Genomic DNA, 14,171 nt, shown 5'->3' with positions numbered 1-14,171 from the left:
CAGAGCCCTGGCGCTCAGCTGGGCTGGCTTTGGAAGCCTGCACTGCGCTGGGGCGTGGCTCGAAGCTCTGTGTGAAGTGAGGTGAAACTCTGAGATCCATATGAAGTGAGGTTAAACTATGAGAGCCATATGAAGTGAGGTGAAACTCTGAGATCCATATAAAGTGAAGTTAAAACTATGAGATCCATATGAAGTGAAAACTCTGAGAGCCATATGAAGTGAGGTGAAACTCTGAGATCCATATGAAGTGAAAACTCTGAGATCCATATAAAGTGAAGTTAAAACTCTGAGATCCATATGAAGTGAAAACCCTGAGAGCCATATGAAGTGAGGTGAAACTCTGAGATCCATATGAAGTGAAAACTCTGAGATCCATATAAAGTGAAGTTAAAACTCTGAGATCCATATGAAGTGAAAACTCTGAGAGCCATATGAAGTGAGGTTAAAACTCTGAGAGCCACATAAAGTGAAGTTGAACCCTTAAGATCCATATATCCATATAAAGTGTAGTTAGTTAACCTCTAAGCTCCATATAAGGTGTTGTTAAACTAAGCTCCATATATAAAGTGTAGGTAAACTCTAAGCTCCATATATAAAGTGTAGGTAAACTCTAAGCTCCATATAAGGTGTTGTTAAACTAAGCTCCATATATAAAGTGCAGTTAGTTAACCTCTAAGTTCCATATAAGGTGTTGTTAAACTAAGCTCCATATAAAAAGTGTAGTTAACTCTAAGCTCCATATAAAGTGTAGTTAGTTAAACTATAAGCTCCACATACAAGTGTAGGTAAACTCTAAGCTCCATATAAAGTGTAGTTAGTTAAACTCTAAGCTCCATATAAGGTACTGTTAAACTGAGCTCCATATATAATGTGTAGGTAAACTCTAAGCTCCATATAAAGTGTTGTTAAACTCTGAGTTCCATATTAAGTGTAGGTAAATTCTAAGATCCATAGAAAGCGTAGTTAGTTAAACTCTAAGCTCCATATAAAGTGCAGTTAGTTAACCTCTAAGATCCATATAAAGTGTTGTTAAACTAAGCTCCATATATAAAGTATAGGTAAACTCTAAGATCCATATACAATGTGTAGGTAAACTCTAAGCTCCATCTAAAGTGTTGTTAAACTCTTAGTTCCATATTAAGTGTAGGTAAACTCTAAACTCCATATAAAGTGTAGTTAGTTAAACTCTAAACTCCATAAAAGGTGTTGTTAAACTAAGCTCCATATATAAAGTGTAGGTAAACTGTTAAGATCCATATAAAGTGAAGTTAAAACTCTGAGTTCCATATTAAGTGTAGATAAACTCTAAGATCCATATATAAAGGTAATCTTTAAGCTCCATATAAAGAGTAGTTAAACTGTAAAATCCATATAAAATTAACTCTTCTCATCTTGGTCAGACAAGACAATCTCTCTAGGTCTGATATCCAAGGATACACCACAGCCTCAGGCCCTGAAAAGTATAAAAAAGTGGATTGTGGGGGAGCAAACTGGGGGAAATCATTACCTGAAGCTGTAATTGGAAAATTAACCCCTGATATCACTCCCTGATATGTAAATGGACCAAATTTGTATCTGACTGAAAAACTCATGAGCACTGTCCTTGTTTGGTGCAGCCTCTACAAGGCTTTTGACTGCCCAAGGTGGATTTGTTAAAGGCCTTTAATAAATCCCATTTTATTCTCTTAACTCTGGCCTCTGGTCCAGGTGGCCACTCCAAGGCATCACCAGAGTAGCAGAGCTGGGAGTAAATTCTCCTTCCCAACCAGCCCAGCCCAGCTCACTGCCTCCAAAATGAGCCAGGGAAGGAATCAGGAAGTAAACAAGGGAATAAACAAGAAACTCATGCTGAAACTTGAAGTACCATCTCCCTGAGAGATGGTGCAGATTGCTCATCAAGTTCTTCCAAACTCCCCTTAGACCTATAGAGTGGGTCTCTATGCCAAATTCCCTCCTTCACAGCAAACTATTTCTGTGTACAGGGTATTATTCAAAGCAGCTAAAAAGAACAGCCCCAGCTGTCACAGGCATAGCAGGGAGACACCCACCTCTGAGAGCATCACTGAACCAACCTAAAATAAAATAGCCTGCAATAGTTCTAACATCATTTCTCCCTGTTCCCAAGCTCTGCACAAAAGTATTAAACTTTCCAAAGCAATTAAGGGAAGGATAATGCTGCCTATGTGCAAAAGAAATTTGTTCCTAACCATGGAAGTATTAAAACCCAGAACTTTTTCACTTGGTATTCCTCAGAATGCTGGGAATGCAGCTGCCAGGCTTCTCTGAAAGCAGCATTTCACTCACATTGAGGAGAACAAGTATTTGAGTGCAGTCATTCTGCTCTAAGCTACATCAAAAGCACCAAGTTTACTTCACTCTCTCTCTGGAGCATCTTATTGCAAGTGAGATGATCCTTCAGCACCCAGCTCTGAGCACAAGGACAGCAGAGCTCTGGGGGACAATGCTAATTGCTGATCACTATTAATGCATTAGCCACCTGGAGAAGCAGAGCTGGCAGGGTTCTGATGGTTTGCCCAACTTTTCCATGGTTTCCATGGATATCTGCATTGCTAAAAGCTATGAGCTGGGCTAATGCCAACAGAGCACTGGGGCTCTCTGTCACAACTGCCAGAGCTTTACATGGAATTATTTAGGTTGGAAAAGACCTCTGGGATCACTGAGTGCAACCTGTGTTCCCTACTTTGTCACCCAGCTCAGAGCTCTGAGTGCCACATCCAGGGATGGGGACTCCAATCCTCCCTGAGCAGTCCCTGCCTATGTTTAACAACCCTTTCCATGGAGAAATTCTTCCCCATCTCCAACCTGACCCTCCCCTGGCTCAGCTGGAGGCTGTTTCCTCATGTCCTGTCCCTTGTTACCTGGTTCCTCTCTCCTTTCAGGGAGCTGCAGAATGACAGGGTCCCCCTGAGCCTCCTTTCCTCCAGGATTCTGGGCAGAACTTCACCAGAAAGGCTGAGATACACAAAGGCCCATTTTTGGGGCAGGGAGGCACTTACCTAAAGTGATGAGAGCATGAGCCCTGACCACAGTGGGCATGGCTGGGGCTCTGAACTGGGACAGCAGCTGGAACCCAGGGATTTCCTCACTGTCTGTAGAAGCAGAGGCTGGAAAAGAATAATCAGGGATGGACACAGGGGCTGGCACACAATGGTGCCTGTTGATGCAAGGAGGAGAGTGGCTCACATTGGTCCTTGCTGTCAGAAGAGGCCAGGATGGACTGAACCAGAAGGAAGATGTTTTCATCCACCATGCCTGGGCACATCTGGGCAGCCTCACCCAGAAGGAAGAGGTGTCTCACCTGCAGAGAGAAAGCAGCACTGCAGTCAAAAGGCAGTGGCTGGGCTGCAAATGAAGCCAGCAGGAGTCAGTTCTTCTCCAAAAACAGCTCAAAATTCCCTCAGTCCTTTCAAGGCAGTGGCTGGAGAACAGAAGGGGAGGCTTTGGAACAGAAATCCTGGGTGGGTGTGTTTAATATGCTCCAACACCCCCCACATCTAATGAGACTGAAATACTCCTCAAAGCATTCCATGCCTTTTACAGACCTCTCTCCCAAACAGCTCCTCTGAGAAGTTGGAGTGGAAAAGCAAGGAAAAAAACCACATCACATATTAAAAATACATGGGGTGCCATATCCTTAAAGCAACTGCTGGTGTGTAAAACTGCTGTGGGCTCCTTAAATACAAGAGTTCATCCCACACACAGGCCATGCTGTTCCCCCAGTTCTTGGCATGGATTTTGAGGAACACCAGCTCCAAGCACACCCTTGAAATAATCCTTGAAGGGGATTGTTTAAAATAATAATCCCCAAACTCACCAAGAGATCTTCCTGCAGCTGCTCTGCCCCATGCTCTTTGAGGACTATGTTGGAGATGTAGCTCTCACAGGTGGATACCAAAACTCCAAACACCTGGTTTTGCTGGTTGAGGAGCTCCTGTTCCATAATTAAATAAAATTAATTCAACACTTTATTAATTAAACAAAAGGTAGCTGTAATATCTGTCCACACATGAATCCCTAATATCAAAGTCTTTATGTGCTTTTAATAATCTGGATCCCATTAAAATCAATCTGACAGTGCCTTAGAGCTTTAAAATTCTCCCTGCGCATCAAAGGATGTGTGCAAGTGTCAAAACACCTTGGAAAATTTGGCTTTTAATGATCCACAGGCCCAAGTTTACTTCATTATAGAAATCACACAGACTTAAACAAAAAGGATTTAGGCGACTGTTTCATGTGCTCCCAACACATTGGAGGTGTCTGTGGGAATTTTTAGATGTTGCTTGAAAAAAGCAGCTCCATTAACAAAGACAACATGATGTGAATTCCAAATAGTGGAGGGGAAACACAGGAAAAATTGATTATCTACTACACTCTGCTGAATATAAAGTATTATTTCTGGTTTTTCACCATCTAAAAGTTGTAATTTTAATAATCAAACACATATATAAATAATAGCTGTTGGATTTGATGAAGTGACCAACTGCAGGAACATCTGCATTTCATTTTAAGCCAACACCCTGTGGTGGCTGTACCTGGAGGGGAGAATTTTCTGAATTTTTCAGTTTAAAAACCCAGAAACCATCACCCCACCCTGGCTTCTGAGGCACAGAGGGTTCAGTTTTGCCCATTATTTACTCAACTTGATTGGGATGCTTATTATAAAATAGCTATCATCTATATTGAAAGAGGAATATAAAACAGACACAAAGAGAAATCATTAGGGACAGAGACCTGCATCAATTTTAGCTTCTTTGCAATTGTGTCCAGGCTGAGATCTTTATTTTACCAACAAAATATGGCCTAAATTCCCACTAAGGGAGCAGAAAGAGCCCTGGCATAAAACAAATGGAGGCAGAAAAAAAGTGATGAGCAAGTTATTAACTCCCTGTTTGGTCTCCAGGAAGAGGTCTAGGAAATATGTGTTATTTCCAGCAGCTCTGATGGAGAACAGGCAGAGATTACAGCACCAATCTGTGGCTTCAAACTGGACCAAGCATAGCTACAGGTTTCCTTTAGGAAATTTCCTTCAGGAATTCTGTAAACTTGGACAGAAGGCACATGCAAAGTATTTCAGAGGTGTGTGAGGGAATACATTTGGAGGCAGAAGATTTCTTACAATCCCAGGTTTAGCCACAGGATGTTCTCCAGCTCCAGAGCTGAGCAGGATTGAGCTGCTGGAGTCAGAGGCCCTTTTTTAGAACTCATCATCCCACAGCCTGGAGACAGCAGCAGACACCCCCTGAGTGGGGAACAGGCTGTTTGAAAAGGTGTATTTTACAAGGTCCCACCTGTGTGTTCTTTGGTGTAGCTACAGAGGCCTGGCAGAGCCTCTGCAGAGCCTCCACAGCAGGGCTGATCACATCCAGGGGACACTGGAACTCCTTCAGCCAGCTCCTGATGTTCTCTGGAGATGACACCACACACAAAACCAGCATGTTTGAATCTCTGAGTGTCAATAGAGGCACAAAACCTCTGCAGCTGGCCAGGGCCACTCACCCTTCAGCCTCTCAATGGTGCTCTTGGGGAGGTGCTTTGCCACGTGCCCGATGACACACAGGATGTGTCCCATGGTGCCACTGCTCGTGTCCTGCTGCCTGCAAAACCAACAGTGAACTCAGGCACTCCCTGTCCTGGGCTGCAATACAGGATGTGGCCAGAAATGTGTATTCTGTCACAGTGACCCTGATCTTCTGGCACATATTATCTGCTAATGGGCCATCTTTAAAGCAGCTGGGACAATCATCTTTATCTTTCCCATACCCCACCCTTCATCCAGAAGGTATCACCTGTTAATGGGCCATTGTTAAAAACTGGGTGTGGCAGAGATTCTTATCTCTGTGGAAGATATCTCCTGTTAATGGGCCATTGTTTAAAACTGGGTGTGGCAGTGATCTTTATCTCCTGGCACACATTATCTGCTAATGGGCCATCTTTAAACCAGCTGGGGCAATCATCTTTATCTTTCCCACAGCCCATCCTCCCTCCAGGAGATATCTCCTGTTCATGGCCTGATAAAATTCTATCATCCCACTGGGAGATGCTCCACCCAGGGGAGGAGCCAAGCCTTTCCTACCCAGATAGAAACTGAGATTTTGGACACCAAGGTACCTTCTTTCCACTGGATTCCAGAGGAAAGCCAGACCTTTCCACATCATCCCTGGACCTTCAGAGGAAACTGCACCTTCTGCAGGAGCACTGCTCCAGCTGAACCACATCTGCCACTGCAGGAGGATGCAGCCACCATGGAATGGGACTGCTGCCACCACCCTGACTGACTGACGGGTGTCAGCTTGGATTCTGACTCTGGCAGGGTTTGGGATTGTTCTTTGTAATACTGCATTTCTATTTTAATTTTCCTAGTAAAGAACTGTTATTCCTAATTCCCATATCTTTGCCTGAGAGCCCCTTAATTTCAAAATTATAATAATTTGGAGGAAGAAGGTTTCCATTCTCCATTTCAAAGAGAAGCTTCTGCCTTTATAGGCAGACACCTGTTCTTCAAACCAGGACACTCCTCCAAATCACAGCTGAGCAACCCTCTCCTCTGGGACATGCATTATTAAGGCAGACCTGTCAAAGCCAATGAAATCTCAGAGTGCTTGAGGAGAGAGTTGGTTACTGCACGGATCTCGAGGTCTTTGCTGGATTTCCAGCTGCAGAACTCACAGTTTGAAGAAAAACTGGGATTGAAGCAGCTAAAAGGCAATCTGTGGAATGGCACTAAGGGCTCCCTTAAGGGCAGAGTGGAGTTCAAAGCACACACTGACCTGCAGACAGTGTCCCAGGATTCAATGATCTTGGAATAATCCAGCTTGGGGGAAGAACGAGCCACCTTGGCAAGCAGCATCCAAGCTGCACTGGAATGCTCTGTCTCCACATGAGACATGACATTTCTGATAAAAGTGGAGGTGAACTTGTTCTGCTTGGACAACACAAGGAAGGCTTTACTCAGGTAACGGCTGTGGAGAGGAAAAGAAAGTTTAGGGAAGAATAAACAAAACAGTAAAATCCAGGAAAACTCAACATTCACCAGGCAACACAACAAAGCTGCTATTGCCTGGCATTCCCACAATTCACACTGAAAATTTCCACATTTCCTCACATTTTCACTGCAGGCATCCCTACATGGATGTTGTGATCTGGGGCACTAAGACAGAAGGTCCAATTGGTACCACAACACATCAGGAAATTTTAATTTCAGCAACTTATAACCAGTTATTTAATTCCCAGAGTCATGGAATGGCCTAAATTGGAAGGACCTTGAAGATCATCTCATTCCACCCCCTGCCATGGGTGAGAATACCTTCCACTAGCCCAGGGTGTTTAGAGCCCCATCCAACCTGGCCTTGGGGTCTGCCAGGGATAAAGGGACAGCAGAGTCCCATCACAGCCTGCTTATCTCTCTGCACCACCCTAATTATCTACTCCATGTTGGTAGAGCTGTGAGATTTCTCAAGCTGCAAGGTCCTGCAGGGTCAGGAGGAAGAAGGTGCCAGCAATGTGCAAACCCTGTTCCAAAATTGCCTGAATTAGAACAGTGACAGCTCCCCACCCTGGCACGGCAGCACCACCAGTGTCTCATCTGCTATTTCTGAGCCATTATGCCCTGTTGACTAATAAACAGACAGCTGTCTTTAATCAATGTTGTGTCCCTTGTCATGCTGTGTGTCATCCCATTTCTCCCTCTCCTTCCCACGGCGTTCTGTGGCAGGCAGGATAATTCGATTTGTCACGAGACAAGTAACATATTGTACATAAGAATTAATACAAGGTGATGTTCTTGCTTTATATATCCTCTCTCACTTCTGTCACAGAAACACCTCCATTTGACTTAAATATTCATGTGCTAACAGTGCACCCAGCACTGTAACAATGAGCATTTCAGTCCAGGGAGAGAGCACAGGTAACAGGAGCAGCAGGTGAGAACACCTGACACAAAGCAAAGCTGAACTCTTCTTGTCTGTGCTCAACAGCCCTGTCCTGGGAGCTGGCAGGGCAACACAAGCACCTCCATGTGGTAATTACCATCCCCACAATTATACTGAGGGTTTCAAGCAGGGAATTTCAGCAGCTCTAAAGAAAAATTTGGTTTCTTGTCCTTGCACAGCAGACAGCAGGTGCATTTAGCAGTGTGTGTGAGCTGTGGTACCTCACAGTCTGTGGCCACACAGACTCAGACTCTTATCTTAGTCCTCCAGTCAATAGGTAATTTTCTTCTGTAAAGAAAAAGTTGTGTATTCTAATGGGATTAAAAGTGAAAAAAAAAATGGCTCTGGGTTTTATCCCTGAATGTTAACAGGGAAGGGAAAAAGGCACTTACCTCAGATCTTGGCACTCTGAAGACAACAGGGAGAGCAGATCCCATGCCAGCTTTTGCCTCCCATCCTCACTCCTGGATTTATTGTAACATTTTATGTGTTGCAGCAAGAGCTGATCAAGGCAATCCAAGGCCTTTTCTTGGACAGAGCTTTCTGCATCCATCACCACGGGCACCACTCCATTCAACCAGGCCTTCTGCACCAGGACATTGCTCTGCTGAGACTGAGAGAAACACATTGTGAAATCATTAGGGGCTCTCAAATGCATGGGTAAGACCAGCAAAGGCCTCAGGTTCAGTTAAGAACTTTGAAACTTGAATTTTAATCAAGCCCAGCAGTGTGGCAGCAGGTGGGACAGGGAAACTCAGCATCACAAGGTCTTTAATCATCTCTATGATAAATACCTGGTGTTTCTGCTAAAGCACTGCAACACTTTGTTTTGAGACTCTATGAAGAATTATAACAGGTTTGCAATAAGGCTGTACAGCAGATGATTTAGAACTAAAAAAAAGAGCTTTGCTTAATATAAACCCTGTGCTCCAAGCCTGAGTTACAAACCCTTTGTGAATAAATAGAAAAGAAAGAAAAATATAGCATTGCTATCATCCACACATTACATCTGAAAGTGATTCAGGGTTTTTTTTAACTTGAGAAGGCCAGCAACATAAACATTTTCTTCATGACACATAAATCAACAGCCAGAAAAATCAGTGTTCCCAACAGTTGGAAGCACTCTGCATAAATCACAAGTAGGTATCAGAGTGAGTCATGACTTCCGAGTCAAAAGGTAGTGAAAAGAATTAGAGCAGAGTCACAAAATGCAAATCCCAGAGTGAATAACTGATTGGTGAGGTCCCTCCTGCTCTCCCCCCTCCATAGTGGGGCAGAATTCCTGTTCCCCTTGAGGATTTCAGCTTTTGTATTTTTCAAACCCTGCACTGCTTTAGTGCAGAGCTCTAAACTCCATACAGAGTGTCAGCTGCTGTTCTCCCCTTCTGTTCAGACAAAACAATTCTTCTGGGCTGTAACTCAAAAAGTACAAACAAAAGTGACTTGTGGGGGGAGCAAACTGGGGGTAAATGAGTTCATTACCTGAAGATGTAACTGGAGGATTAACCCTTGATATGTAAATAGACCAAACTTATCAAAGTGTGAAAAACTCCTGAGCACCGCCTCTGGGAGGCTCTGACTGCCCAAGCTGCATCTATTTGCTGGCAATTAATAAATCCCCACTTTCCTTGTGTAAATGTTGTCTAGCCTGTGCTGTGGGAGCCCCTGCAGGGCACAGCCTCACCAGGAGCAGCTCTGTGATGGAGAGCAGAGCCTGTTTCTGCACAGACACGGCGGGGTCACGGCAGCGGTCCCGCAGCACGCCCACGTCCTCCTCTGTGCAGGGCACCAGCCCCTGCCTCAGGATGCTCTCAAACACCTGCCAGGCAAACAGCAGCACAGCTCTGTCAGCAATCCATGCCAGGGTGGCAAAGCAAAAATACAAATTTACCCCCTGCCAAGCAGCACATGAACGGTTGGTGTTGGGTACAACCAGAGATGTGAAATAAAACAGAAAACATCATCCCAGCCTTTGCTGCTCTGGGATGCAGCTGGAGAGGGAGAATGGCACCATTTCCCCTTGAAAGTAATGTGCCTCCTGTATGAGCTTTTACTTGGCAATAAGGAAGAGGGATTTGGTTTTATTCTTAATCAGAAAGCATTAAAACATGAATGGCAGAGCCCTAACTGGGAAGCTCAAATCAGTGTGTGAATTGAGGGGGAAGAGCTGGGGTGAACAGGACTAACAGAGGAAGGCAGTCAGCAGCAGACACCTCTTTTTCAAAACAAGGAAATTTCCATTGAAGCATCTCTCTTTAAAAGCTAATGACTTCATTAAAAAAATGAGCAGCAAGGAAAGCAACACAGAGCTCAAAAAAGAGGCTGGATATAACCTAATCCCTCTGCTAACAAGGTCAGAACAAACTAAGCAGCTAATATGCTTCAGTTTATGAGGAAGTCACTTAATTGAAATGCCTATTGACATTTGACAAGAGCCTCTCCTTGCAAATGACAGAATAACAGAAAGCCAGCAAGGGTACTAGAGAAATTTCCATCATTATGCCTGCATTATTTACTTATCAGGAGCTAGTAAACAAGATCTTTAATGCCTTCAAGGCACTCTGCAGGGTGAGCAGGAAGCTACAAGTGGGCAGAGTGACAGAGTTTGCAGCAAAGCTGTGGCCTAATTAATTATTTAACAATTTTGGGTAATCACAGAGAGCAGGGAAGGATGCAAACCCCACCCTACCTGCAGAGCAGATTTCCTCACGCTGGTTTTCTCATCTCCAGCTCTCACTCTCAGCATGGCCATGATTTCTTCTCCTATCCAAAATGAGGATAAAAAGGAATTACCCCCACAAAGAAGGAATTATCCATAGCACCAGGTGGAACCACACAATCCCAGCATGGTTTGGGTGGGACCTTAAAGCCCAATCCAGCCCAACCATGGCAGGGACACTGTCCCAGGCTGCTCACAGCTCCATCCAGCCTGGCCTTGGGCACTGCCAGGGATCCAGGGGCAGCCACAGCTGCTCTGGGCACCCTAAAGCAGCACAAAAACCAACTCAAATGGCTCCCCAAAACTTTCAGGAGTGAACAATGCACAATTAAAACCAGCCAGAACAATCCAGAACGAGGTGTAAGCCAGAAGGAAAAACAAACCCAAACATCTTCCCCACTTCTTTCATTTGAAAACGCATATTAATATATCACAAGAGAAAATGATGGAACAAATTACTTGAGACACACAGGGAAAAAAAAGAAAAAAAGATGAATCTGCAATTTCAGACCTCTTTGTCTGCACAAAAGATGTCAGGCTACCTGGAGATCTGAGAGCTCATCAGACCAGTCAGGCACAGCTGAACAAAAACCTGTGGCTCAGGTAACCCTGGTACCTGTGGGAAGAGCTACCAGGGCAGAGCTCAGACAAATGGAGCCAAGCCAGAGCCAGGGGAGCTTGTGCAGAGCTCAGAACACCCACAAGCTGCTGGGAGCTTTGCCTCAGAGCTGCACACAGCATCAAGCATTAATGCATGAACTGCTGTGTGCTACAGAGGGGAAATGACTCCATTTGTGAACTCCTTGAGGCTGCAGAATGGCAGCTGCAAAGAACACCTGAGTCTACAAGGAAACCAAACCACATCTCTCTTCTCTGGATGTCAAGTTAGGGCTCAAATTTTACTCTGCACAGCCATATTCATACTTATTGCTGCATGTTGGGAGGAAAAAAAAATACATCTTCAAGGCAGAAGTTATTAAATGACACACAACTGAATACACAGATCAATTATTTCTCACATTTTGAATCACTGGGCTATTAACTGGCCATAAGGACCTCAAACATTTCACCATGGCTTTTAAGGTTTCTATTTATTGCTGTTTGTTAGATTTCTCCCAGCATTAAGTCAGATTTCCCAAAGATATGCCAAATTTGGAGATCTGTTACTTAGAGATTCACATGGACATCCATCCTGTTGCCATTAAAAAATAGGATTAGTCACAGGCAACTAAGCAAAACTAGCTTAAAAATACATTTTTACCAAAAGGAAGCAAAGGGACTTTGATCTGGGCTTTCTTAATGGGCAGCTAAGTGCAGTCCCATCCTCCTCCCAAGAGCAGCTGCACAGGAAGAGCACAGAACCTTTCCACTGCAAGATTTGGCTACTAAAATAGCCCAGTCTTGTGAAGGTGACCAAATATCACACTTTGACATTGATTTTTCTGATATAGAAAAGAGGAGAGGGGGGGAAACAAACAGTGAAACAACCAAAAATCCCAAGTTCCAAAGGGCTGAGAAGTCCCAAGGAAAGGGAATGTCTGATGCTGGTGGGCAGAGGGAATTCTGCAGTGCACACCTCACCTTGCAGGTTATCCCCACCCCTCTTATCTCTGCCCTTGAGTGCTGAGCATATTCTGACTATCCCTGGCTGAGATTTATTACTTTTCTAAAGAAATAAAAAAAAAAAAAAAAAAATCTGTTTTGTCTTCAGAGGAGTGCAAAATTAGCACAGGCACAGGCATGTGCCAGACAGATTTGCTAATGCACCTTGACTGCCTTGGAGAGCCCTGGATTCCAAAATCCTCTGGAGCTCCAGCCAGTCTTTCTTCATTCCAGCCTTTTCTTAATTTGTTTTGCCAAGTGCCAAGTGTGTGCTCAGCTGGGTATCAGAGACAAACCCAGGCATCCTCTGGCACGAGGAGCCTGCAACTAAACAAGGAATACACAATAATACCTCGAGTGGCCTGCAGGACTTTTCTGTCTGAGGCAGCAGATTAAGGAAATTTATCAGCAGAGTGTGTTTGAAAAAAGGAGCTTTCAATGGGGGGAGATTGGAGCCTGGCTCCTGGAGATAGGCAGGAGATCCCCTGTGAGGAGCAGGGGAACAAAGGCACCACTGCAGGATGTGAAGCAAGCAGAGAATTGGGCTGTCAGCAGGTCAGGGGAGGTGAACAGCAACAACTGAGAGTGCACATCCTGCAGGGGCCAGGAAAGGTTACAAGGAAAAGCTTTTCCACACAAGAGGAAAAGAAAGGGAGAGGTTTAAACAAGAAACATCTTGGCCACAAAAGCCATCTTGCATGGTGATTTCATGCTGTCAATAAATTAGAGGCAGCTTGTCATGCTGCATCAGGGCATTCCATGTGAAACTCTGCTTTCAGCTTCCAACCTGATGCTGCAGAGAAGCAGATCTTGCCTACAGAACTGTGTTACTCAAAGGTGCTGTGCAAAGCACAGCAAAATATGTCAGTTCTTTGGGCACTGGAGCAAGAGATTTAATTACCCTGAAATTCATGGAGCTACAAGTGTCATGTCCCACATCAATTGCCATCCTTTTTTGGGAAGAATAAATTACCTGCTTTTCAACAAGTGTTGCCATCACATTAGTACCAACAGGCATCAGCATTTCAGGATTAAATGCATTTTTCAGACTTGAGTGGAAATAGTATTTCTTTATGGCTGGCAATTCCACCCCCTTCATCATCCCTAAGTGTTTTGTAACAGCTTTCTCCACTTCCTTTGAGAAATGGACAATGAATACACCTCAGAAAGTCTGATTTCAATTAAGGCTTTGAATGGTTATCTGAAAAGGCTGCTTTAATTCTGACATACCATCAGGCCTAGCAGTGTCACTGCTGTCTGTCAGCTCCACAGTTTGGAAAGACTTCAGTGGTTGGTTGGACACAGCTGAAAGAAAAGATAAAAGCTGAAGAAAAAGAAAGGAATATATTCACCCAGCAAGCACTTGCTTCAGTGCTAAGCAGAGAGCCTCATGCATGCCCTAGGTTGAACAGATATGTGTGTTTTAAGGAAATGGCATGTCAAGAAAAGCCTGAGACTTACTGGAAGAAAATGACTCTGTACCTTCTGCACTGACTGTGGTGCTCACAGTGTTTGTGTTTGCTTCAGACACTCTGCGGACAGAGGCTGCCAAAAAAGAGAAATAAAAAAGGAAATCAAACAAAGTAGTTTAATTCTGGATATTCTGTCACTCCATATTTTTTTTCAGGCAAGCCATCTAACTGTGGGGTGCTGTGTGCAGGCTCTGAATTGTGCCATCTGGCCTTCAGCACACCTGAGGCAGCTCAGAATGCCAGTCACGAACACAACAACTTAGCAGAAGCAAAAGGCAACTCAAGATTTAATCAGCTGTCAGGCAAGAATGAACTGATTTTTTTTTTTTTTTCCCAATGAGCAATTTTGACTGTCTGTAAACATCCTTCAAAGGGACCTCGCAGAGGAATCTCTTTAGAGCTGATACACAAGAATAAATCCCTTCCAAA

At 44.1% G+C, this 14,171-nt stretch overlaps 2 protein-coding genes across 3 annotated transcripts in view; one reads left to right on the top strand and one right to left on the bottom strand.

The window, feature by feature from the left end:
* The window catches only part of LOC306812220 (beta-galactosidase-1-like protein 2), a 152,360-nt gene that overhangs the window by 79,490 nt on the left and 58,699 nt on the right, over nt 1–14,171 (top strand). The gene's annotated exons all lie outside the window — the stretch shown is intronic.
* Nucleotides 1–14,171, bottom strand: part of NCAPD3 (non-SMC condensin II complex subunit D3) — a 31,765-nt gene that overhangs the window by 9,403 nt on the left and 8,191 nt on the right. The window contains exons 12-22 of the mRNA XM_079326639.1: nt 13,732–13,815; nt 13,501–13,575; nt 10,639–10,712; nt 9,634–9,768; nt 8,342–8,562; nt 6,789–6,980; nt 5,518–5,615; nt 5,310–5,425; nt 3,836–3,952; nt 3,205–3,319; nt 3,018–3,125 (exon numbers count right to left, since the gene is read on the bottom strand). Coding sequence (XP_079182765.1) covers nt 3,018–3,125; nt 3,205–3,319; nt 3,836–3,952; nt 5,310–5,425; nt 5,518–5,615; nt 6,789–6,980; nt 8,342–8,562; nt 9,634–9,768; nt 10,639–10,712; nt 13,501–13,575; nt 13,732–13,815 — 1,335 coding nt within the window. The remainder of the gene's footprint in view (nt 1–3,017; nt 3,126–3,204; nt 3,320–3,835; nt 3,953–5,309; nt 5,426–5,517; nt 5,616–6,788; nt 6,981–8,341; nt 8,563–9,633; nt 9,769–10,638; nt 10,713–13,500; nt 13,576–13,731; nt 13,816–14,171) is intronic.

Source organism: Erithacus rubecula, assembly GCF_903797595.1.
Source record: "Erithacus rubecula genome assembly, chromosome: 25".
Taxonomy (NCBI): domain Eukaryota; kingdom Metazoa; phylum Chordata; class Aves; order Passeriformes; family Muscicapidae; genus Erithacus; species Erithacus rubecula.
Note: the sequence above shows the minus strand (reverse complement) of the source record. Positions and strands in the feature narration are given on the sequence as shown.